The sequence below is a fragment of the Onychostoma macrolepis genome, chromosome 11, assembly GCF_012432095.1.
Source record: "Onychostoma macrolepis isolate SWU-2019 chromosome 11, ASM1243209v1, whole genome shotgun sequence".
NCBI classification, from domain to species: domain Eukaryota; kingdom Metazoa; phylum Chordata; class Actinopteri; order Cypriniformes; family Cyprinidae; genus Onychostoma; species Onychostoma macrolepis.
In genome coordinates, this window is record NC_081165.1 from 3182661 (window position 1) to 3206554 (window position 23894).

The 23894-nt window shown below is 36.6% G+C and overlaps 4 protein-coding genes across 4 annotated transcripts; 3 read left to right on the top strand and 1 right to left on the bottom strand.

The window, feature by feature from the left end:
* Positions 1-90: 90 nt before the first annotated feature.
* Positions 91-3273, bottom strand: uox (urate oxidase). The gene is made up of 8 exons (XM_058792372.1): positions 3143-3273; positions 2823-3035; positions 2328-2444; positions 1429-1507; positions 1144-1330; positions 915-1038; positions 669-752; positions 91-348 (listed from the first exon to the last, which is right to left on the bottom strand). The coding sequence occupies exons 1-8, from the start codon at positions 3161-3163 to the stop codon at positions 274-276; spliced, it is 900 nt and encodes a 299-aa protein (XP_058648355.1). The 5' UTR covers positions 3164-3273; the 3' UTR covers positions 91-273.
* A 1667-nt stretch (positions 3274-4940) lies between these two features.
* On the top strand, positions 4941-8070 carry dnase2b (deoxyribonuclease II beta). The gene is made up of 6 exons (XM_058792327.1): positions 4941-5162; positions 5329-5497; positions 5680-5758; positions 6163-6324; positions 6416-6613; positions 7320-8070. Exons 1-6 carry the CDS (start codon positions 5059-5061, stop codon positions 7652-7654), a joined length of 1047 nt encoding a protein of 348 aa, XP_058648310.1. The 5' UTR covers positions 4941-5058; the 3' UTR covers positions 7655-8070.
* Positions 8071-8233: 163 nt separating this feature from the next.
* Positions 8234-15317, top strand: rpf1 (ribosome production factor 1 homolog). Its single transcript, XM_058792326.1, has 9 exons — positions 8234-8605; positions 8914-8970; positions 12658-12738; positions 12840-12935; positions 13050-13203; positions 13342-13424; positions 14324-14505; positions 14714-14840; positions 14959-15317. The coding sequence occupies exons 1-9, from the start codon at positions 8360-8362 to the stop codon at positions 14998-15000; spliced, it is 1068 nt and encodes a 355-aa protein (XP_058648309.1). The 5' UTR covers positions 8234-8359; the 3' UTR covers positions 15001-15317.
* A 2370-nt stretch (positions 15318-17687) lies between these two features.
* On the top strand, positions 17688-23884 carry spata1 (spermatogenesis associated 1). The gene is made up of 12 exons (XM_058790446.1): positions 17688-17899; positions 17987-18093; positions 18722-18839; positions 19114-19167; positions 19265-19574; positions 20272-20368; positions 20527-20581; positions 20905-21001; positions 21074-21199; positions 22286-22470; positions 22651-22749; positions 22850-23884. Exons 1-12 carry the CDS (start codon positions 17861-17863, stop codon positions 22919-22921), a joined length of 1359 nt encoding a protein of 452 aa, XP_058646429.1. The 5' UTR covers positions 17688-17860; the 3' UTR covers positions 22922-23884.
* The last annotated feature ends 10 nt before the right edge of the window (positions 23885-23894 follow it).

Genomic DNA, 23894 nt, shown 5'->3' on the forward strand with positions numbered 1-23894 from the left:
TATTATAAATGGATTCAAACAAAGTTATAAAGATGAACACACACACATTTTTTGGACTATATTTATTAATATATTTATCCGAGATGAGAATGATGTTTTCTATTTTTTATTTTATTTGTGTGATTACACAAAAAAATACATGTTTCTCATTTTAAAAAATCAAGTTTGTTGAATGTATAGACAGATACTCATGCTAGAGCCTAACTTGAGATTGCTTTTATAGGGTTTATTTGTATTTGATGTCTGGTTTGTGAATGTTGTTTTTCTTTTTCTTTACATTTTGGCTCGTGGTTTTCTGCGTACAGTGCCTGTGATGTTTCCTGATGGATTATCAACGGGAAGATAAACCTGAAATGAAAGCACAACAACATATTGTGACGTGATTTTAAAGTATAAATACAAACAAAGCAACATCGTTACTTTATCATCTCTAAGTTGGGATAGCAAAACATCCTTCTCCTGCTCCTGTGTGTGTGGTTTGTAAAAGTTTGGCAATAAAGTCATTTTAAGAGTAGCAGTCTCACAAGTCCTGATTTTGTCACAGAGCCTGAAAACTCTAGACTTTGTCCTTTGTCAATAGAGAAGTATATTCAGACCGATCTGAACTGATAACCTCTGTTTGACTGACTCGTTTTTACAAACTTTTACAATGGATTTCTGTCACTCACCTCATCCTTGTTTGAGAGTCCAATTTTTGTCATGTCAATGACAAAATAATGCTGATTCGGCATGATTATCTCAATTTCTTCAACCTACGGGATCAAAGTGATGACGAGATTTATGTTTTTTTACATTTACTTCCAAGTATGCTTATAAGTGAGTAACTTAAAGCAATTAAGTATGAGCAATAGTAATGCTTACCTTAGCAAACACTATAACTAAAGTCACACAAAACTGAAATCGGTTTGATTTACCTGCGGAATTCTGTCAAGTACCAGAACTTGTGTTTCATACAGAGTTTTCTGAACAGAAGGAGAGTATTCACCACGATCATAGGGTCCTGCAAACTTCTGAATGATGGTGTCCTTAACAGTTTTCCTACAAGGAAATTGTCATTACAGTAAGCTATACAACACAGTACAGCATGTAATAGAACATATGACATATTATGTGCTATAGAATGTCTAAATGTTTAGCATTTACCATGCAGCATCAAATGCCACATTCACATGAGTGTTGTAGCTCCATCTTGCATAAACAGAAGTGCAGAAGACTCTGTCCTTTGCATCTGTCAGTGTGGTGAAACGGTCTCGTAGGAAGCCTTCAAATCCAGACTGAGTAGTCTTCAGTACCTTCATATCTCTAATACCGCTGTGAACCACTGGAGTCACTGAGAAAGATATATATTTGCTGAAATAAAGCAAGAATATACTTTCCCCTTAATACTTTCAGACCACCATCACTAGTCAGAATCTCATTTTTACTCACTACTCAAATGCTGTTCGACCTCACAGAAGTGCCAGGCCTCAGGACAATTGATGAAAGCATGTGTGTGCTCGACTCCATTCTGTTAAACACGTTAATAATGATGCTAGTCAATAAGTATTACAGTGTATTTAATAAGATGTAATGTATTTAATTAAAATCAATTGTATGATTTAAATATTTACCAAACAAAATGGCATCTAAAAATAATTTATGCTTTCGGGGGTTTTCTTTTCTTTTTTTCAGTTATCTTTCAGTGAGTGGTGTCACAGTGATTTTTAGTGGATGTTTGAAGTCAGATCCATTTAGGCCTAAATTGGCTAATCCTAGCACCAGAGTTACTACAGGTTTAGTTCATCAAATAAACCCAGTAAGTTTCCAAAGTTATATCAGCTATCCCCTGGGGTGCCTCAGGGTTCAGTTATTGGTCCCCTACTCTTCTCGATATAGACCTCCTCACTCAGCTCAATAATAAAAGTAAACAGCTTTCCCCATCAGTGCTACACTGATGATACACAGCTGTCATTCCAACCTGGCACTATCTGCACAATCTGGCACTATCTCAGATTGTATTTCTGCTTGCGACTCAGGCATTTTGGCCTGGGTGAAGGGATGCCACGTTCAGCTTAACTTTGCAAACACAGAATTCCTGGTCAGCCCAGCTAGACACTTCTTTTTAAAGGCACTTTAAAAATAATAATAATAAATAAATAATTAATACATTTTATCAACTTTTCTGAACTTCCCTAGCTTTGGATCTCTTGCAGTACCGTAAGTATTGTTGGCTTTTGTGATGTTCCTCATTCCTAGTCGTTTTACTAAATGGCCAAATATTAATACAAAGGTCTACATATTTTTTGGAAAATCACTGAATATATTCTGCTTTAGCGGAAACACAACACCTTTTCCAGCCTTTTCCAGGGAACTTCATCAATGTTGACCCTCACTCTTGTGACATGATTGAACGCTGTAAGGAAATGTTCGCAGATATCCAGGGCAAAGCCCTCAATGGTCTTAATCTGCAAGACAAGAAATATTCTGTGCTTTAAGTCATACCGCTATGGCTTAATATAACAATTGCAAGATGACTTACCTTAATTTAATAATCCTTTCATAGAATACATTAGACATTCTTCCTGATTATCTAAAGTAATGATGCTGGTTGGCAATCACTCTAAAAAAAAAAAAGCCTATGTAGCTGTTTCTACTTGAACTGTGGTAGTTACATATTTGACTTCTAGGCTAATTTATAACACGAAGTACCATATTATGTAACAAAACTTATGTTTACAATGTAATTTTTGTTTGTTTTCATTTATATTTGGGGAAGAAAATTATGAATGTAGCTAAAACAAGTAAGGTGCAGGGGCTAAACTAAATGCATAAAAAGGACCTACTCCTTTTAGTTTGGCGAGAGCGTGGACGGTGTTTTTGATGGTGTCAGTGGGGATGATATCAGAGTTGTCTCCTGTCAAGTAGTCTTTGTGCGTCTTCAGGGTTAACTGAACGTCTGCAATCAGCTCAGTAATATGGTGATGAATCCCTTCACGGCGGATGTGAAGAACTTTAACCGCATTCTTCCCATAGCCTGTTCTCACAAACTCCACATTCTACATGAGACATGTTATTAAATAATATTGCAGTTCAAATGCATTTTTTAAAGAGGCTGGCATGCATCTACACACATACGGTATGAATGAAAAGCAAATTTCCTTACCTGATTTGAGGTAGTGGCCATGACTGTAACTGGAGTTACTGACTGCACCAGTGGTTGGAGGAGGTTTTGGAGGGGGCAAAGGGTTTTGCTGAGGAGGTGGTGTCATGTACCAGTTTTTTATGTTTTGGGTCCAAATGATCAATGATCTGCCCCACCTCCATAAACCTCTACAGAGATTTTGATTTGCTGAAAGCCCTCCAAAACAAGCCACCTCTCCTCTCTACCTCTGTCCTGTTTCATTTACACAATGACCACAGTCACGTCCTACTCCACCCCATCCATGACCCAACATTTCTTCTGGCCCACTGGCCTCCCTTCACCACCCCTCAACTGTACATCAACCAAAGTTCAACAGATTTTGTTTTTTTGAGGAACAAGAGAAAATCAGGCCTGAGCTGGTAATATCTGTGTTTTAGGAACTGGAAATCTCTACAAGATTTTGTCTACATTTCAAAGGGTGTTTCTTCGGTATAATCCAGCAGTTGATTGATCTTCGAATTAACAGATTTAATTTATTAACATTAAATGACAAACAAGTGAGATCTAGATCAGCAGATTATCTTGTTTAATTTGATTTATAATCTTCTCACAAGCATGATTTCTACATGCTTTGGAAAATTATCAGGGTTGGATACGTTGGTTGGGAGAAAAACTGGAGGTGAAAGATGATATACAGCATAGAGAGCCTGTATATGTTGTGTTGTCTTGTGCCAACAACCTAAATAAATTTTACTCTACACCTGCAATGCCAAATAAGAGGAACCTGATTATTTTTTGACAGAGGTGTGATATATATAGGCCTACTAATGTCTGCCACAGAAAGGTTTTGAGGACTGTCAGTTTAGGTGTCTTGCGCATATTATATTATTCATTCAAAGAGCAAACATTCACCGGGACAACGATATGTGAAACTATTGCATTTCAAGCATTTGCTGTGAAATCATGATTATTCTTAAGTAAACATAAGAATAACGTTTATATTGTTAGTAATATTTTAAGATGAACACTTACTAGACTGAAACTCATACTTCATAATCAGTACTTGTTTTTTAAAAAAAGAAAAACCATGTTTAATTGTAGCAAATTTGATACATGAAGCTTTTGAGGAACATTTGTTCAATGTTGTTCAGCATTATATGTTTTGCCCACCACAAAAACTACTTTGATCATAAAACTAAGCATTTAAATATCTTCTTAGACATATTATTGGGATATATAGAGTGACAACTAATATTTCTATTTCTATACATTTTATGTAAGCAGTCTGCTGTACTGTTATAAAGATCTGGATTTACATTATAAACTATCAGAATTCTTCTTTGGCCATATGGCAACTGCACCAATAAATAATATTTCCTCCTTGAGTGTGAGCTATATATATAATGTTGCTGCAGATTACAGTACTTTCACTTTTCAGTCCAACAGCTCAGTCTATATGCTTTACAGTGATGTTCCACCAGAACTGAAGAGCCAAGCAAAATATTATATTTAATATTAATATATTAGACTTTGTCAAAAGTTTTTTTTTTTTTTACATTTCAAAAAATTACATACACTATACATTTTAAGACTCTTATGTTAGACTTTGCAGAGTTTATTCATAAATAATGAATTTACGCTGGTAGTGGGGTAGGTTGTAACAGCATCACTCATATTACTTAATTTACAGACTTTAATTTACAGGTTTTAGGGAAAAATAACCAGATTTTCATTTCCCTAGCCCCTGCTATATTCAGGCCGCTTCTCTGTCACTAGATTACAGCTGCATGATGTCGGTCATAAGACAAACTTCCTCTTTTTGACATTAGAGCAGCTATTTTGACTTCACAGCTTGGAATACGAGAGAGAGCGTCTCTCTCTGTTTTCATTTAAGCAGGAAATTCAGATGTTTTATTCACTTTGAATCACAGACTGAAATGTTAATGTTGTTTCGAATCTGTGTGTGTGTGTTGTTGTTTTTTCTCAGTTTCTCAGAGGCAGCGATATCCTGTTTAAATGAGGATGGTCAGCCGGTTGACTGGTAGGATGAAATCTTTGCTCTCGGGTTTAGGATTAGTTTCTGAAAACATGTTTGACAGCTGTTGTTGAAATCAATCTTATAGCCACTGTATGCACTGTGAACTGTTATGTGCATCGTATAATTCAATGTTTTATAGTATTGTAACTCTCATGTATTCTTTTAAAAGGTTCATTATTTACAAGCTTCCCATTTACAAGATGGAAGTTAAGGGAAGTGGAGTGGATTACATGTATCTGGATCCATCCGTCATGGATTTTCAGATGAGTAAACATACAGTCAACAGCAGTAAAGGAGCTTTAGGCAGAACACTGACACAGCTTTACTCCAGATATACAGTAAGATGCTCTTTGAATACTAATATATATTAATATATTACTGTACACAGGACTGTTACAAAAGTTTATTAAAATACACTTCAAATCTTTTCCTTTTTTTACAGATGTTTTACTGTAGTGTGCATCAATAACACTGTGCTGTCACTGAACATACTGTAGATGACTGTACTTTCATTTTTCAGTCCAACGGCTCAGTCTATATGCTTTACAATGACGCTCCACCAGAACTGAAGTACCCAAGCAAGTATGGACATACAAAAGGTACATTTATATGTGATAAGGTATATACAACGTATAAACGGATTTACAGATTCCAACAACAATTTTAGCATTTGATTTGATTTTGTTGTTCACTTAATACTGTCCTGTCACTTTTAGTATTCAAAGTTATAGCACAAAGGCGATGCCTAATAAGTCGTGTTTGTGGAAAAAATGTCATAAATAGTTTAGGACAAGTTTCTCTCTCTCTCTTTTCTCTTCAGTCCCCTGTAACTTGGCTGTGAAGCAAGTGGGCAATATTGCAGTAAATGAATTGGCCTATTCTTGCTCTTCACATACCCTCAAAACCAACTGATACATTAAATAAACAAGATTTGAAACGTGTAAATACTGTATCCAACTGTATGGGGTAACTGGATTGTCATGTATATGATTTTTTTTTGCAGGCGTGCTGATGTTTGACCACTCTCAGGGATTTTGGCTCACACACAGTGTTCCTCATTTCCCTCCATTTCCAGAGAGAAATTACAGTTACCCATCTACAGGAAAATACTACGGCCAGACTCTGCTCTGTATTACATACAACTATACACAGTTCCCGCAAATATGTAAGCACATGCAATTCTTTTTATGTTTAATTTAAAGTGTGGTATAATTTATAGCTCACTGTCTGAAATAAGTATTCCTCTCTTTTAACAGCATGGCAGTTAGCATATCTTAATCCACGTATGTATAACTGCTCTGTGCCTATGGCATTTCGCCCAGACATTGCAGTCATGGCACACATTTGTGATGGTAAGACACCTGTCATTAAAAACAGAAGGAGTCTGCAGAGGCTGAAATCGGTTCGAGGACAAACTTTTTTCAGTTTTGCCAAATCACACAACTATGTGGATGGTGAGAGCTCTCAAGTTCAAAAACTCTTCTATATATTCAGACTGATGGTCCTACAGCAGTTTATTGTCATTGCATTATGCCAAAGTACTATTTACCTTGGTTATGTAACCATGCAAGCGTGCAAGACTCAAGTTCAGTCCCTAAATGTTTTACCTTTGTATGACTATTATATACTATGAACTGTCTTTTTCTAGACAATATATTATTACAATGTTACATGTTATCTTACTATTCCCATCATGATACAGTAGGCTAAAAGCTAGTGATCTATAATGTGATTTTGTCATTGTTCCGTCATAATTTAATTCCCATCATTCCCCAAATGACCAATCCCATTTGATTTTCCTTCTGTGAAACACAAAACTAGAAATCATGAGATTATTTTTCTATGCAAAAGCAATAAATGAGGACTGCAAGTTTTTTTTCCTCAAACAATCACAAGTTGCTTTGAAAGAATGAAAGCTTTTTCCAAAGCTGTATCTGCTTCAGGAGGCTTGGAAAACAGCAAAAAAGTTGTATGAGTCAGTCCTTATTCATTGCAATTGCAAAGGAGAATAGACAGTCTTCAACATTTTGAGTATTTTGTGTGCACAAAACATAAAAGTGAATAAATGATGAAAGGATTTTTGGTTAAACAGTTTCAGGTAAACTATTCCTTTAACATGAAACAGAGTTGTAGGTTAATAAGAGTATAACTCCTCTACAGATATTTACACTGGTTGGGTGGCTCAAGCGTTGGGGACAGATCTGCTGGTGGAGTCATGGCTGCACCAGGCTCATCGGCTCCCCTCGAACTGCTCACTTCCCCGGCACGTGATGAACATTGACAGCGTTTGTCTTCCTGGACCGCAGATGTTCAGAAGCTATGAGGATCATTCAAAGTGGTGTGTGTCTTATGCATTCAAAGACCAGTGGGCATGTCTGGGGGACTTGAATAGAGACGGTGGCCAGGCTGGCAGAGGTGGTGGGCTGATATGTTCTCAAAGCTCAGTCATTTATAAAGCTTTTCGTCAGGCCATGGCTGGGTATAAACATTGCTGAAAAATACCTTCAGAACTAGCTCCAGACTTTGTAGCATGCATTAACCCCTGTTGAAAACCCCGGTTATACCAGTTTTAGCCTAAGCCCAGATGCAAATATAAAAGTAGATAAACATAACAGGAAAAAAAAAAAACACAAACACACACACAAAATGGTAAATTTAACCATGATTGTGGTGGTCCTCCAAGCTATCAACAAAAGAAAAAACAAGTTTTAACATTGTTTTATTTTGTTTTGAACTTTCAAGACGTGTAATTCCAAACCTGTATTTGTTAATATGTTCTGCGTAATACAAAAGAAAATACTTTGAATAATGTTGGTAACCAAACAGATTTTTTGATGACCATTGACTTCCATTGTAGGCCACACTGTAAAGTAATATTTTTGAAGTTGTAAATAAAACAAAGATCACTGGGGTATGTTTAACAAGACATTTATTTTCATTTATGTTTAATTCAGTGTGTTGTTTGCCATTTCTTTGTAGTTACTTGTGAAATTAGTTAAATTAAAAAAAAAAAAGAAAAGAAAAGATGAATGAATTAAATACCTTAAAAATGTTATTATTAGAAAATTCGTACTTTGATCAGTCGCCTGCCTCTCCGCTAGAGGACGCTAAACATAACACCAACTCACGTGGCAGCAGGAACTTCCTGTTCGACCGGAAGTATTGTATCACACACGTGAAGCAGACAGAAGCAGCAGAAAATGGATTCTAACGAGGCAACAACTTCAGAAAGTGTTTCTAAGAAAAAGGGGAAAACGAAGAAACTAAAGCGAAAGGTAAAACCCGACGAAGCTCCGGTGCAAGAGATGGATCAGGCGGAGGGTGAAGAAACAGAAAAGAAATCCGTGTCTGAAGCTTGTTTACCTCCCACATTTAGTGTGTCTGAGATCAAAAACAAGCAGCGCAGACATTCGATGTTCCTTAAACTCAAGGAGGAGAAAAGAAAGGTGACATCTCACTAACATATACACACTTACTGCATCACTCACGAACGCATCATTTGGCTGTGTTTCGAAACCTAGCGAGCTGCCAGGACAGACAGCAATATGGGCATCACAAGACAGGACGTGTCGGTGCCTCAGAATTAGTGAAAAACTGAATTAGCTCACTTAAAAACAATTAGCCTATTTAAAACATCTCTTTTAGAAATGTACTGTAGCTCGCTAAAGGTTGAAGCACAGCTTTTAATCATTAAAGGTGCAACTCTGCAACATACATTTTTCAAATTGTTAAAGTTGTCGTTTATGTCTTTCAGCAAAAGTTGGAACTGAAAAAGAAAAAGAAAAAAGAGAGAAAAGCTCTTGGAGATAAGGTATGTTTGGCTTCACAACATCTATAATCAGACTGGCTCTCATAAATCAGTAAACTATATTAAAGGGGATAGTTCACCAAGAATGAAGTTGTCATCATTTACTCAGCCTTCCAAACCTGCATGAGTTTCTTTCTTCTGCCGAAGATATTTTGAAGAATATGGCTAACCAAAACCAGACCAAGACCAAGTCCATAACCAAAGTTTAACCATAGTACTTTGTTCCATACTATGGAAGTCAATAAGGAGACCAGCAACTGTTTGGTGACCAGCATTCTTCAAAATATATTCTTTTGTGTTCAACAGAAGAAAGAAACCCATACAGGGTGATTATGACGGTAAGTACATGTGATCCTGGACCACAAAACCAGTCTTAAGTCTCTGGGGTATATTTGCAGCAATAGCTAAAATACATTGTATGGGTCAAAATTATCGATTTTTCTTTTATGCCAAAAATCATTAGGATATTAGGTAAAATCATGTTCAATAAAGATATTTAGTAAATCTCTTACCATAAGTATATCAAAACTTCATTTTTGATTAGTAATATGCATTGCTAAGAACTTCATTTGGACAACTTTAAAGGCGATTTTCTCAATGTTTAGATTTTTTTGCACCCTCAGATTCCAGATTTTCAAATAGTTGCATCTCGGCCAAATATTGTCCGATCCTAACAAACCATACATCAATGGAAAGATTATTTATTCAGCTTTCAGATGATTTATACATTAATTGACACTGAAGGCTGATTTTGTGGTCCAGGGTCACAAATGATGACAGAATTTTTATTTTTGGGTGAACTATTATCACTTTACGAGATCTGTATCACAATTTCTCTGCAAAAACAATTTCTTTGCCATTAGGGATGGGTATTTAAAGTAAAATCTTGTATTGTAATAATATTATGGTCAAACTGTTTTTTAATAGTAAAGTGATTCCAAAAAAATAATCTTTTTTTAAAACCACGGTCATGGTAAAAATTAAGTTGAGTTTATCTATTACAATTTACATCTGCTTGACAATATTTTTTAATGCATGCAGTGAGGCTTTTCTATTTTTAGAATAATCTTTTCTATGCCTCTGATGCCTCACCATAATAACATGGCATCTATATGCAATGGTGCCTCCAGAAAATATTTAATGGTGTGGCTGGAGGGGCAGTAAATTATATCCTAGGATGGAACACAAAATCATAGTCACTGAGAGAAAAAGGGGGCAACCTGCTTTTGTTGTTTGTACTTGGATGTAACCCATAAAAATTACTTCAGTTGATGTAGTTTGTCAGGGTGATATACAGTCAGTTCCATAAATATTGGGACAGCTACACAATTCTAACATTTTTGGCTCTATACACCACCACAATGGAGTTCAAATGAAACGAACAAGATGTGCTTTAACTGCAGACTGTCAGCTTTAATTTGAGGGTATTTACATCCAAATCAGGTGAACGGTGTAGGAATTACAACAGTTTGCATATGTGCCTCCCACTTGTTAAGGGACCAAAAGTAATGGGACAATTGGCTTCTCAGCTGTTCCACGGCCAGGTGTGTGTTATTCCCTCATTATCCCAATTACAATGAGCAGATAAAAGGTCCAGAGTTCATTTCAAGTGTGCTATTTGCATTTGGAATCTGTTGCTGTCAACTGTCAAGATGAGATCCAAAGAGCTGTCTCTATCAGTGAAGCAAGCCATCATTAGGCTGAAAAAACAAAACAAACCCATCAGAGAGATAGCAAAAACATTAGGCGTGGCCAAAACAACTGTTTGGAACATTCTTAAAAAGAAGGAACGCACCGGTGAGCTCAGCAACACCAAAAGACGCGGAAGACCACAGAAAACAACTGTGGTGGATGACCGAAGAATTCTTTCCCTGGTGAAGAAAACACCCTTCACAACAGTTGGCCAGATCAAGAACACTCTCCAGGAGGTAGGTGTATGTGTGTCAAAGTCAACAATCAAGAGAAGACTTCACCAGAGTGAGTACAGAGGGTTCACCACAAGATGTAAACCATTGGTGAGCCTCAAAAACAGGAAGGCCAGATTAGAGTTTGCCAAATGACATCTAAAAAAGCCTTCACAGTTCTGGAACAACATCCTATGGACAGATGATACCAAGATCAACTTGTACCAGAGTGATGGGAAGAGAAGAGTATGGAGAAGGAAAGGAACTGCTCATGATCCTAAGCATCAGTGAAGCATGGTGGTGGTAGTGTCATGGCGTGGGCATGTATGGCTGCCAGTGGAACTGGTTCTCTTGTATTTATTGATGATGTGACTGCTGACAAAAGCAGCAGGATGAATTCTGAAGTGTTTCGGGCAATATTATCTGCTCATATTCAGCCAAATGCTTCAGAACTCATTGGACGGCGCTTCACAGTGCAGATGGACAATGACCCAAAGCATACTGCAAAAGCAACCAAAGAGTTTTTGAAGGGAAAGAAGTGGACTGTTATGCAATGGCCAAGTCAATCACCTGACCTGAATCCGATTGAGCATGCATTTCACTTGCTGAAGACAAAACTGAAGGGAAAATGCCCCAAGAACAAGCAGGAACTGAAGACGGTTGCAGTAGAGGCCTGGCAGAGCATCACCAGCGTCTGGTGATGTCTATGTGTTCCCGACTTCAGGCTGTAATTGACTGCAAAGTATTTGCAACCAAGTATTAAAAAGTGAAAGTTTTTTTGATTATTATTCTGTCCCATTACTTTTGGTCCCTTAACAAGTGGGAGGCACATATGCAAACTGTTGTAATTCCTACACCATTCACCTGATTTGGATGTAAATACCCTCAAATTAAAACTGACAGTCTGCAGTTAAAGCACTTCTTGTTCATTTCATTTGAAATCCATTGTGGTGGTGTATAGAGCCAAAAATGTTAGAATTGTCGATGTCCCAATATTTATGGACCTGACTGTAGTCAAATAAAATGCCTTTATTGACTTGCACACAACTAGTAAATTTAAATGTTACCACATAAAGCATAATATTTAGGTTTTATGAAAAAAAAAAAAACCTTTTATGTAGCATGCACTGTAATAAAGCATTCACTGTTTCTGGAGATTGCAATGCATGTGTAAATGCATTTATTCTGCCACTCAGCATTAAATGTCTTGTGAAGTACATACTTGTTGCTTCAGATTCTCAATTCCATTTGGTGAAAAGCTAATATATTTTAGTATTAAATTACGATAATTAAGAATTTAAATGTGGTACATATGAAATCAGTGAATGGCAAGCAATACATTTTAATTCAGTTAAAAATAAAGCTGATTATATATGGAAAATACACTTTGAAAGTCATTAGATTTCCTGTTTCAAGTTACAGGGATTTAAAGACTTTGGTTTGACCAGGGCTGACCAGCTCTGAAATGAAAAGGAAAATAAAACATGATTAACTCTGCTGTATATGTGCTTACTTCAGTTTTGTCATTTTATTGTTCAAAGTGATTCTCTTGTGATCATGCAGTATGATTAAATTGCATGCAAAAGTGGAGTGGAGTTTGAGAAGGAAGGTCTAAGTAAATGAATACTGAATGATTGCTGTTGAATTTTGGTGTAAAACTTTTAAGTCCATGTTTGATGATATGTGCAGAACTGTATTATTAATCTATATCAAATATAAACAATTAACACGCTCTTGGCAGATGTGGGTGCCATGGCTATATGTAATAACTTATTCTCTATTTCAGGCTCCACCAAAAGAAGTTCCCAAGACAATAGAAAACCAGAGAATATACGATGAAACTACAGTCAACCCAGAGGATGAGGAGGTGATGTGTGATTTGTGAACCCTGTTCCACCTGCTTACTGCTTCAGTAGACCTCATTTACAATTTTGAACCTAACCTGGAACTAATTTATTTGAAATCCAGGTGGCTTTTGATGAAGGAACCGATGAGTTCTCTGCTTACTTCAATCGGCTGACAAATCCTAAAGTGCTCATCACCACTTCGGACAGGCCCAGAGGAGTGGGTTCAGTTTACTGTTCTGTTTTCTAATTGACTCTCATTATGAATTAGAATTTTATATAAGTGTGTCCTTCAATTATTTTGTTTTAATGGTTAATGTCTGCATGTTTTCAGAGGACCGTGAGGCTTTGTGAGCAGCTGGCAACAGTGATCCCACATGCTCACGTGTACTACAGAAGAGGTCTGGCTTTGAAGAGAGTCATTCCACAGTGTGTATCTAGAGGTTTCACTTATCTGATGGTGATCAATGAGGACAGAAAAGTGCCAAGTATCCTTTGTTCATACGTCAGTATATAACCACGTTTTTAGATCTGTGAGATTTTGTTGAATCGTCATCTTAATGAGGTCATGAGAAGCAGTCACTGAATGCTACATGAAGGATTTTCCCTCACTTAAAGTATCACAGATGGTTTGGTTCTCTGTCACCTTCCTGATGGGCCAACTGCACATTTCAAAGTTAGTAATGTTCGCCTTCGCAAGGAAATGAAGGTTAGTGAATTACTGTGTGTGTGTAATTAAATTAGTCATGCAGTGCATTTTGATGTCCATGTTGTGCGATACAAGTTGTACAACAAAATCATTTTAACTAATTATATCAATAGAGTTCGGCAGGGATGACATTTCTGTAGTTCAAACCAGAAGGTTAGCATCACCCTGCTTCTCTTGATAATAAAACCAATAGGATTTTTGGATAATAGCAGAAAATAAGCTTCGTTGTTTATCATGAAAATGAAGCCTAAATGCAGTCAAATGTTAGGATATACAGAACCATGGTCACTTGACTTCAAAATCACCACTGCTGCCAAGCTTCAGATAAAAGTTGGAAAGTTTGAATAGAATAGTTTTTGAGAACACAAGTGTAAATACATTAGGGCAAAACTAGGGAGCAGATGAGTATTTCTGCTAAGCATGATGATATTTCAAGTCCTCTAATACTATTTATAGTAGGGCTGGGACAATAAATCGATGTGTCGCGATTCTCAGCTTAGTTTTTAACAGCAGATGGAGCTCTAGACTAGTTTTTAACTGTGCACTCAAACGCTCACGATGAAGTGTTAGGAACTGGAAGCAAGCGGAGTACGACTGTTTCTAAAGCACGCAGTGCCATCTGCTGTTAAAAACTAAGCTCAGAATCAATTCAAGAGAGAATCGTGACACATTCGGAAAATCTCTGAATAATTACTCTATTCGCGATGCATCAATTTATTGTCCCAGCCCTACTATTTAGCCAATTATTAGCAACTGCAACTGAAAATATTGAGCTTGTTAACCACAAAACTTATTTCAGGCATTTTACCAACACCCATTGAAAAATATATAAAAATAAAATACTTGGGACGATGGAAGTTCAAAAATGCTTAACCGTAACTCCTGTTTTTCCTCTCTAGAGAAGAGGTAAAGACCCAACGGAACACGTCCCAGAAGTCATCCTTAACAACTTCACTACTAGACTCGGTCACTCCATCGGCCGGTTGTTTGCTGCTCTGTTTCCTCATGATCCACAGTTTGTGGGCCGTCAGGTTGCCACATTTCACAATCAGAGAGACTTCATTTTTTTCAGGTTTCACAGGTAAATATTCTCTCATAAAAATAGATACGTAGTTAGAATATCAAGTAGAGTCCAAAAGTCTGACACTTCTATTAGAGTCCCTATAAATAGACGAATAAAGTTAACCTAACCTACATTTTGCATTGTTACATTTTTAACTGGATAAAAATTGTATGCAGATTAGGAACTTTTGTTTCTACATGACTGAATAAACTTGTGTATCATACAGGTACATCTTCAAGAATGAAAAGAAAGTGGGCATACAGGAACTAGGACCTCGCTTCACTCTTAAACTTCGCTCTTTACAGAAAGGAACCTTTGACTCAAAGTTTGGGGAATATGAGTGGGTTCACAAGGTGCGTTCTAAATCTAAAATCTCATTCGTGAGGAACATTGGTTGTTTGAATGTGCTGTTATTTGTCAGTAATTTATGTGTCAGTCATGCATGATTAACTGCTCCTTTAAATGTTTCAGCGCCATGAGATGGACTCCAGCAGAAGAAAATTCCATCTTTAAGGCACAGACTTCAAACACAGGACAGTCATGTTGACGTTTAATGAATTATCTAAAAATCTCTTTTATATTATGGAAAGAAAGTGTTGTAGAAACACAAGCTTTGTCTTTACTGTATTATATTTTCTGCTAAGCATTTGTTCATATGAGTATTATAATCAGGCTGGACACAAAGAGACTTGGTGTGTCTCAAGTCATGACAAATAAATCAAGTTAATACATTATATATATTTTTTCTCTAAATGTTTGATTAAAGACATGGGTGGAAGAGGCCGGTTTGTGAAATTTCAGATTAAAAAGACTGATGTCTTCTGTCTTAATTTTACAGTATTGAAGTTAGGACATACACCTAATATTTTCGTAACTTTCAGATATGCAAAAAAAAAAACCTTGGAAAGACTTAAAACTAAGACTTTTTTTTTAACGTTTTCTCTGATTCAGTTTTGTCATTTAAAAAGTAGTTTGAATTGAACTTGTTTAAATCATCCTATAGTTGGAGGAACCTATGCTGATTATGTTTTACACTCTACACATCCTTGTGAAGATATGAAAGTTTTTTTTCTTTTTTTAAGTATATATATATATGTGTGTAAAGGGGACAGGGTGGGTTATTGAGTGATTAGATGTTACAGTCATATGAATAAAGTTCCAAACGTAGGTTTGGGAGGAGACTAATCATTCAGTCCTACCGATCATCATTACGAGTCTATATAAGCAGCAGTCATTGTACGATCCCAGCATCAATTCTTCTGGCATCCCTCCACCTCCCCATTTCCTCCTGCATATCTGTCATTCTCCCTCTAGGTAGTACCTCAATAGGGGGGTTGAACTCTGCTCTTAAGCCGAGCCTTGGGTTTGAGCCTCCATTAAGGACAGCAAGCCAAGTTTGTTTACCATTAACCATCAGGACTGGATGGGCAGGTGAACTCGTGAATGTACATAAAATAAAATAAAAACATTTTAAATTAGTGAGTGCTGCACACTTATAAAATTGCAAAAAAAAAAAAAAAAAGAACACTGATGGTTTCTAAGCAAACAGACCATTCAAACAATATATTATCTAAGTACTTTCCTGTAGCTCAAATAGTAGAGCATGGCGCTAGCAACGCCAAGATCATGGGTTTGATTCCCAGGGAAAGCAAGAGCTGATAAAATGTAAAAACTGTAACTTGAATGCAATGTAAGTCGCTTTGGATAAAAGCGTCTGCTAAATGCGTAAATGTAAATGTAAATGTACTGAGTGACACCCAGTGAAACCTGCAGACTGACAGTCAGTCTGGACAGTAAATCAATGTAAAGTGCTGCATAATATAAATAGTTTTTAATATTTAATGTTTTAAAACCCCTTCAGACCTGGCGTCCATTGGAATGGACATTACATATTTCTGGGTCTAAACCAATAAAAAATCTCTGATTTCATTGTTTGAATAATGCTTATTACTGGTTGGTTCCTGATTATCCAATCACAACGGAGAAATGACTTTTAACTTGATCTGAGAGAGCTTCAGACATCAGTCAAGTCAAGTCACCTTTATTTATACAGCACTTTTACAATACAGATTGTGTCAAAGCACTTAACAGTATCAAATTGGAGGATAGAGTGTCAGTAATGTATAATAAGATTAAACACAATTTTCAGTTAAAGGCATTTCATTATTGAATTCAGAGATGTCATTGTCTAGCTCAGTTTAGTTTAAATAGTATCTGTGCAATCAAATCGGCGATAATCGCTAGAAATTAAGACAAGACAAGCATGGCTCTGAAGCTCGAGAGAGGGAGGAGTAAGTGCCTATTTTTCATTAAAAATGTTAATTTATGTTCATGCTAGCCTAATACATTTTCTCTCGGCATAATATTAACAATTTCAAGTGTTAATATTTCAAGTTATTTTGAAAATATTTAATTTCATTAAACTTTGAAAAAATCCTTGGGTATTGGTCTGTGGGCATGCGGTTGTGGTTCTGGAGACATACTGGGTCTTCCACGTTTTGCTGCCCTGGTTTACGGACACTCACCAGACACTGGGCCACATTCATCTTGAAATGGAGGAGATCCAGGGTGTCTTTTGTCTGGAGATTGGCCCTTTTGGCATCCAGCCTGTACTCTAACCAACTGTTGACCAAAGCTAGATCAAAAGCATGTGTAATCATTCAGGATGCAAGGCCTCTACCTGAAGTGCAGTATATGGTTGACCACATGCCGAATTATGATGAGAAGACAGAGGCCACTAGATGCAAGAGGCCATACTGCACAGGGAAAACACATGTATTCTGTGACAAATGCAACATCCACCTTTGCTTTGTGCCACACAGAAACTGCTTCAAGGCTGCTCATCGCAAATGAGATAATATATGGGAATATCCAGCAGATGTATTTTTGTTATTTTCCATTTGTTAGTAATTGTGTGATCTCTTATTAGCTTACAATGTTAAAAGTTAGCAATGTGTTTGGAAGTTCCATGATAACTGAATGCAAAACTGATTTCTTGGGGTAACATTGCCCACAATCACCCAACCCCTTCAATCCGCCAACCTCCTATGTTAAAACCCCCCCTTATTTCTATGCTGGAAGGGAGCAGAAATCAACTGGGAATTTTTATTTTATTTTTTGCTCAGCAGAAAATAATCAGGTCCGAAGGGCTTAATTTGCTGTTAATATTACTTTATTTTTTGGATGCATGTACGGTGGGCAGTACACATGTTCATGTGTATGGCGGCGCTCACACTGTGTCCTGTGTGAAGCTCCGGGGGTTTATGAGCGTCCAGTTCACCCTGGTACTGTTTGATTACTCAAGATACCGTTCCTTAGCACTTCACACACCCACGCGCACTCTCTGTGAAATCATCATTAGGTTAATGTGACCATGAGCGGGTTTACTGGCAAGCGGGCTGAAATTACAGAGGTATGTTTAATAAATAACCATAATTTCAACAGCTAATTCTACGTGCATGTGTTCTTTTGATTTAATTTTGTTTTATTTTTAATGAAGCGTGTGGAGCTGCATGTGTTTTTTGTACCCGATGATCAGTTTGATCGGAGGTTGAATAAAGTATCGGCTGAAGCTGTGGACACTTTCATCTCAGCTGGATTTATCAGGTCAGTTGACCTCTTCTACTGGGGCTCTGGAGCTAGTTGTCATGGTTTACACTTGTGAATATTTTTGAAAGTGAATTGGTCTTGACCACAAATAAACTCCATATTAAACCGTAAACATGTAAAAGGAATCACCAAATCATTGTTTTAACCAGAAAATTGTGAGAAAATAATACAAACCAACTTGACATGTCCTGGTGCTTATGAAGAATGCTCTTGAACACAGTTCAACTTGTTTAAAATCTATCATCAAATATTTGACTCTAGAATCTGGACTGTATGCCTGTGTGGTTTTATTTATCTAACAGATATTATATGATGATAATGACATCTTTATTCACATAACAACGAATTACATAGAATTCACATAACAATGGCCTACATTAGCTTGGTGTTTGAAAGTAACAAAAAATACTGCAGGAAAAAAACTAGAATTTGTGTAATTTCGCTCAAAATCTTTAGTACTCCGATGTAGTTATCTCATAGTAGTTATTTCATAAATATGAAACATATATATTTCCAGAAAATTGTAATCCATTAATAAATGTAAAGATATCCTACTTATTCTACCTCATAGCCTTACTCGGATTGTTCATATGTGAGTCTGTGATTTAATTGCTTTTTGTTTCAGAGTCGATTCAGATGTGAGCCTGTCTGATCTCAGATCTGATCTTGGAACATTTCTTGGGCTGGACAGGATCGCAGATAGATATGTTTTTTTAAAATGTGTTGGCAGAAGTTTGGCTCTGGTGAGTAGCTATCATTGCAGAATAACAAACAAGTTTTAATTTAGATTAATGAAAGTAACCTAAATTAATATAAGTGTACCACCAAAGGTTAGAGTTGTTTGCATTAGACTAAATAAAGCACATAGTGTGATGGTGATGATGAGTATGATAATTAAAAGTTTGATTAGACACAAGACAATGATTCATTTTCAATATAGACCATCTGCAATTGCAAATTGTGAGATAATTACCCTTGAGTAGCACGGAAAAATGTAATTTTTCCATTTGATCCCAGGTTAAATTCAGACAAGAGGGAGAACTGACAGTAAAATCCTTCACTCCACCATTTGTAAGTGCTTATGAAATAAAGGCAAACTAAGTTTAGTTTAGCTGATCTATGCTTCTTATGATTTATTGTTTATGCCTTGTTTCCTTGACCCCATTAGGCTCCTTTTCCTGAGCTGTACCTTTTACCCGTGGGAGAGAATGACAGTGGCCTTTGCTCTAGCTCTCTGACCCCTGATACTTTAGTTAGCAACACTGACCATCACAGTCACGATTTGCTCAGACCAACATGTGCACCTGGCAAGATAAAAGAGCCCATTAAATTCCCCTCAATCAATAAAGGACCTCAGCAGTCTGTTCTGATGCAGGATGCAGAGGAGGATGAGAGTGATGAAGACACAGGATCCGCTGACACTCCTCATCTAACATACAGTTCGCAAGATCAGTTGGAGCCTGTACACAAACAGTCCGGTATGAAATGCAAAAAACATAAGCACAGATGCACTCATCTACACCAGCTCCAGCTGTGCGCAAGTTACAACTTAGCTTTCACGTCAAGGGGCACTAAATTACACCTTACGTACTGCTAATGATTTTTGCGTTGCACCATTAAACTTAGTTGAAACATAATTCTGCAAACAAACTAAATATTTATGGAAGCTTTAAAATGGGAGCGGTTAGAATAAAATAGTCGATTGATTGAATTGCATCAGTAAGCTCGTTTCACCTGATAAGACTTCAATCTTTTAGACATATATGATAATGTTGACATTTACAAACATTATGTCAATAAATTACTTAGATTACTTAGATTAAATTTGTTAGTGGCTCTTCAACACAAACCCGGCTTAAACAGTGCACCTCTAAATACAATTATTGAATGCTATTTGCATATTAAATGACCTGTTGTTATTCATGATTAAGTAATATCGTGTGATGTGTCCAGTAAGCGAGACATCCAAAAGAAAAAAATGATATTTTTGAGAGATACAGTGCAGTTAGTCTAAATGTAATGTTCATTCATGTCAAATGCAAGTTACCTGACAAAATATTTTATGCAATACAGTTTTACTTGCATTTTTACTTAAATACTTAAATATTGTTGGGTTTATTCATTTTTGTTCAATGCAGACAGACACCTTGCTAAACAGAGATTTTTCTCAAGTAGAAATGAATACAGCTGCAAAAAAGAAAAAAAAATTTAAAAGGAACAACAGAAACTCTGGACCTACGGAGTCATTTGAGGATTCTCATGGACTGGCAAGGTAACCTAATTCTTTTTGCTTTTGTAATTGTGCAAAGACTATTAAATGTCAGATATTCATTCATTGGTAGTACTTTTTTTTTTTTTTTTTTTTTTTTAAATATTAGATCTGTAATAGAATATTTAATTGTATTTTAATACCCTATATCATACATTTAGGAAATTCAACAGTTCTCTGACACTGAAATCAAGTGAAGAAAAAACAGATGATATGGTAAGAGATAAACTTATTGGTCTCAAATTACATTTGATACATCCGGTGGATCTTTTAATAAGCCATTCTGGTTTTGTGCAGAATGCCGTGTTGTTGTAGTCTCAACCTTTCACCCAGACCCACATTCCTGTGAAGCGTTTCTGAAGGTTTAGTAGAGATTTTCCAGACGATACAGGAAGTACCGTACCTGTAAATGGCTCACCCTCATAAAGACAACATGAGGTTTATTAGCCGAGTAAAATAGCTCTTGCAGCGGGAGGTTGAACAGTGTTCTGGACATTGTTTTGAGAAGCTTTTAGTGAAGATTTTATGTGTTTTCACAGGTTCTTATGAGTAGACCAGCCTCTCCACTCCCAGCAGAGAGAAGTTCTCCACTGTCTGTCTATTCCCTTGAACTTTATACACAACAAACAACCACTAGTAAGACAGTTACTAGCAGTTACTTTGTCATTCTTGCTCTTGTATAGCATACTCAATATCTCATGCTTTCAGAAAATAAACTGACAGAGGAAATCAAGCTACTCAAAGAGCAAAGGAAGGAGCTTGAACAAACAAGGCAAGAGCTTTTGAAAAAGGGCAGAGAGCTTTTAGCTCTTAACAGACATCGCAGGAACCAAGGTATAAAGTCATCTAGAATTAAAAATGTACTCAAATGTAAGTATGTGCCTTCCAGGTCTTGCCAGAGCATGTCAGTGAGGTTACATCTGGACTTTGCTCTGAGATTGTGTTAAAACATCACCAAACCATCACACTTTGTTGCTATAAAGTTTTTCTATGAAATTAAGCATTTTCTGACGAATGGTGCGTGCCGCTACCAAAAGGTTCCACTTTTGATTCATCCTCCTATGAGACATTTTTCCAGAGTTTGAGAGGATCATCCAGGTGCGTCTAAGCAAACCTGGGAAGTTTTTGTGTTTTTCATTCTTCTTTGAAATAAATATTTTTAGAGTACAGACCTTTTTGATTTTTTATTCTTTTGGAACGTTTTACCCTTCAGCACCTGAAAAGAAGTTGTGGTAACAACCTTTGATTGTATTTTTCTTGGTTTCTGTCGTGCTGCTCTGCCATGGATCCCATTTGTTCCCATCAGTGTCTTTCTGATGTTAGAGTCATGTACTCAAACATTAAAGATCAGCCTGAACGGTCTGCAGAAGAAACCATGAAATAGCATAAAGCAGGAAACAAAGTGAAGATAAAATGAGAGCATGGTGTATGGATTTATTTAGTTAGTTGCATTTTTCAGTGCACAGACTTGATAATTATGCCAAGCTCTAAAACATTTTGTTCTAAAAAGACCAGAAAATTCATGTAATATCATTAGTTAAAAAAGAAACAATTGGTTGAAAACCACTCTTCTATATATTTATTATGGGAGTGGGGGAAATTACGCATTATACTTGTTGTGAATAATCTTTTGTGCAGATATCAGCCATTTGGGGCATTATAATTGTACATACTGTATATCTGTCAAAGTATTTATGCAAGGAATACAATCTATAGAAAAAATGTTGTCTCATTCCGACTAAAACTTTGATTCTGAGAACTGGAGAGTCTACTGTTGAATTTTAATACTTTACGCTCTTCATATGGGTTATTTTAGGATTTCAGGCTCTCTTTAATCTGTCAGATTTTTTGTGTTTGTGAAATGGGTATTATGTCAGGTTATGGTGTATGAAAGTTTATTTTTTTTGTTTGCCTCTGAAGCACGTGACCGGTGGAAAAGGCAATATTTTGACACTAAGAAGGCAACAACACTTCTGGAGGACACACTGAAGAGTGTACGACTGGAGCTTCACACCTTCTACAGTAAAATGCTACAACAACTCCAAGCCCGGGATGGTGCAAAACGACGAACGCAAGCAAAGAAACAGTCAAGCACAAAGTTAAAGGTAGTTTAAACTGATTCTGTACTATTTTTTAGTTTTTAGTTTAGTTTAGTAATGATAATCTAATCATGCTTTATTTATAGAACTCCTCCTCAGCAGGGAAGGAACTGTCCTCTTTCTTTCTTTCTAAATGTAATGTTTTGATACATTAAAAAAAAAAACATTGTGCCTTGCCATTTACAGAATGAGCTGATAATCCAGATTATGACAGAGAGCAGTGAAATTGATGATCTGAGGAAAAATGCGGATGATGCTAATATGAAACTGGCCACAGAGATCAAGGTACTGAATAGACATGCACTGTTTAGGTCTGTTGGTTAGTTTCAGCACTTTTCACATCACTTTTCAGTGATGTTTTTGTTTTTTTTCTTTCTTTGTCTAGTTGAGAAAGCAAGCTGCCACAGAACTACGGGCCCTGAGAGCAGAACTGATGCAAAAGAGAGCTCAATTATAAAGAAACAGAATACATGTCTATGTGCTCAGCATTAGGTTTCTTAGAAATGAGATTTCTTTGTGGACAAAAGTTGTGATTCAGCTGATGAAATGACTAATGGTGCAATGGTTTGAAAGCACCCGTTTACACATTTTGGAGAAACCAACCTATGGATGGTGGACTTATAGTTGATTGCTACAAAATGATATACTTTACTTGTAACATGTAACAAAAATCATTTTTATAATTTGTAAAAAATTAAGTCTTGCAAAAAAAAGAGCTGTCAAGCAAAACAACATTACTTGATTTTATCAGGGTTTCTGCAAGTTTTATGCTGGTAAATATAACTTTTTAGAGAACTTTTTACAAGCAAGTAAAGAAAATTTTAAGAAGTGAATTGAAGGGAACACAATACGTGAATATGCTCTCTAAATGTAATTGTTTAGTGTAGTGATTTTGCTTTCGCCCGCCTATTGAGGTGAAATACTGTAGTGATGTGTCCCAAAAATCACAATGTCATTAGTGACCCATGTCACTTTAGGTGCGGTTATGAGTACATCAGATGACCACTTCTCCCCTCTCTTAGTTTGGGACACTAGTCGAAGACTTTTACCTTAGCAGTATGAAAACACTCCCAATAGGGGGCTGTTTGGACAATGTAAATTGGAGAAAGTTGGTCAGCTGATATATCTGAAAGATTGCCAGAGACTCAGAACGAATGGTCAGTCTACTTTAGTCTCTCTAGGATGGAGATTCAGGATGTGCTGCATCTGTCATTGTCTCGCTGGATGAAGAATCTGAACGTAGGGTATCTGTTAATGTCTTCTCACAGGCTGGAGGCTCAGAGCGTGGCCTTACAGTGCATCCGGAAAGTATTCACAGCACTTCACTTTTTCCACATTTTGTTACAACCTTATTCCAAAATCGATTAAATTCACTATTTTCCAAAAAATTCTACAAACAGTACCCCATAATGACAACATGAAAAGTTTGT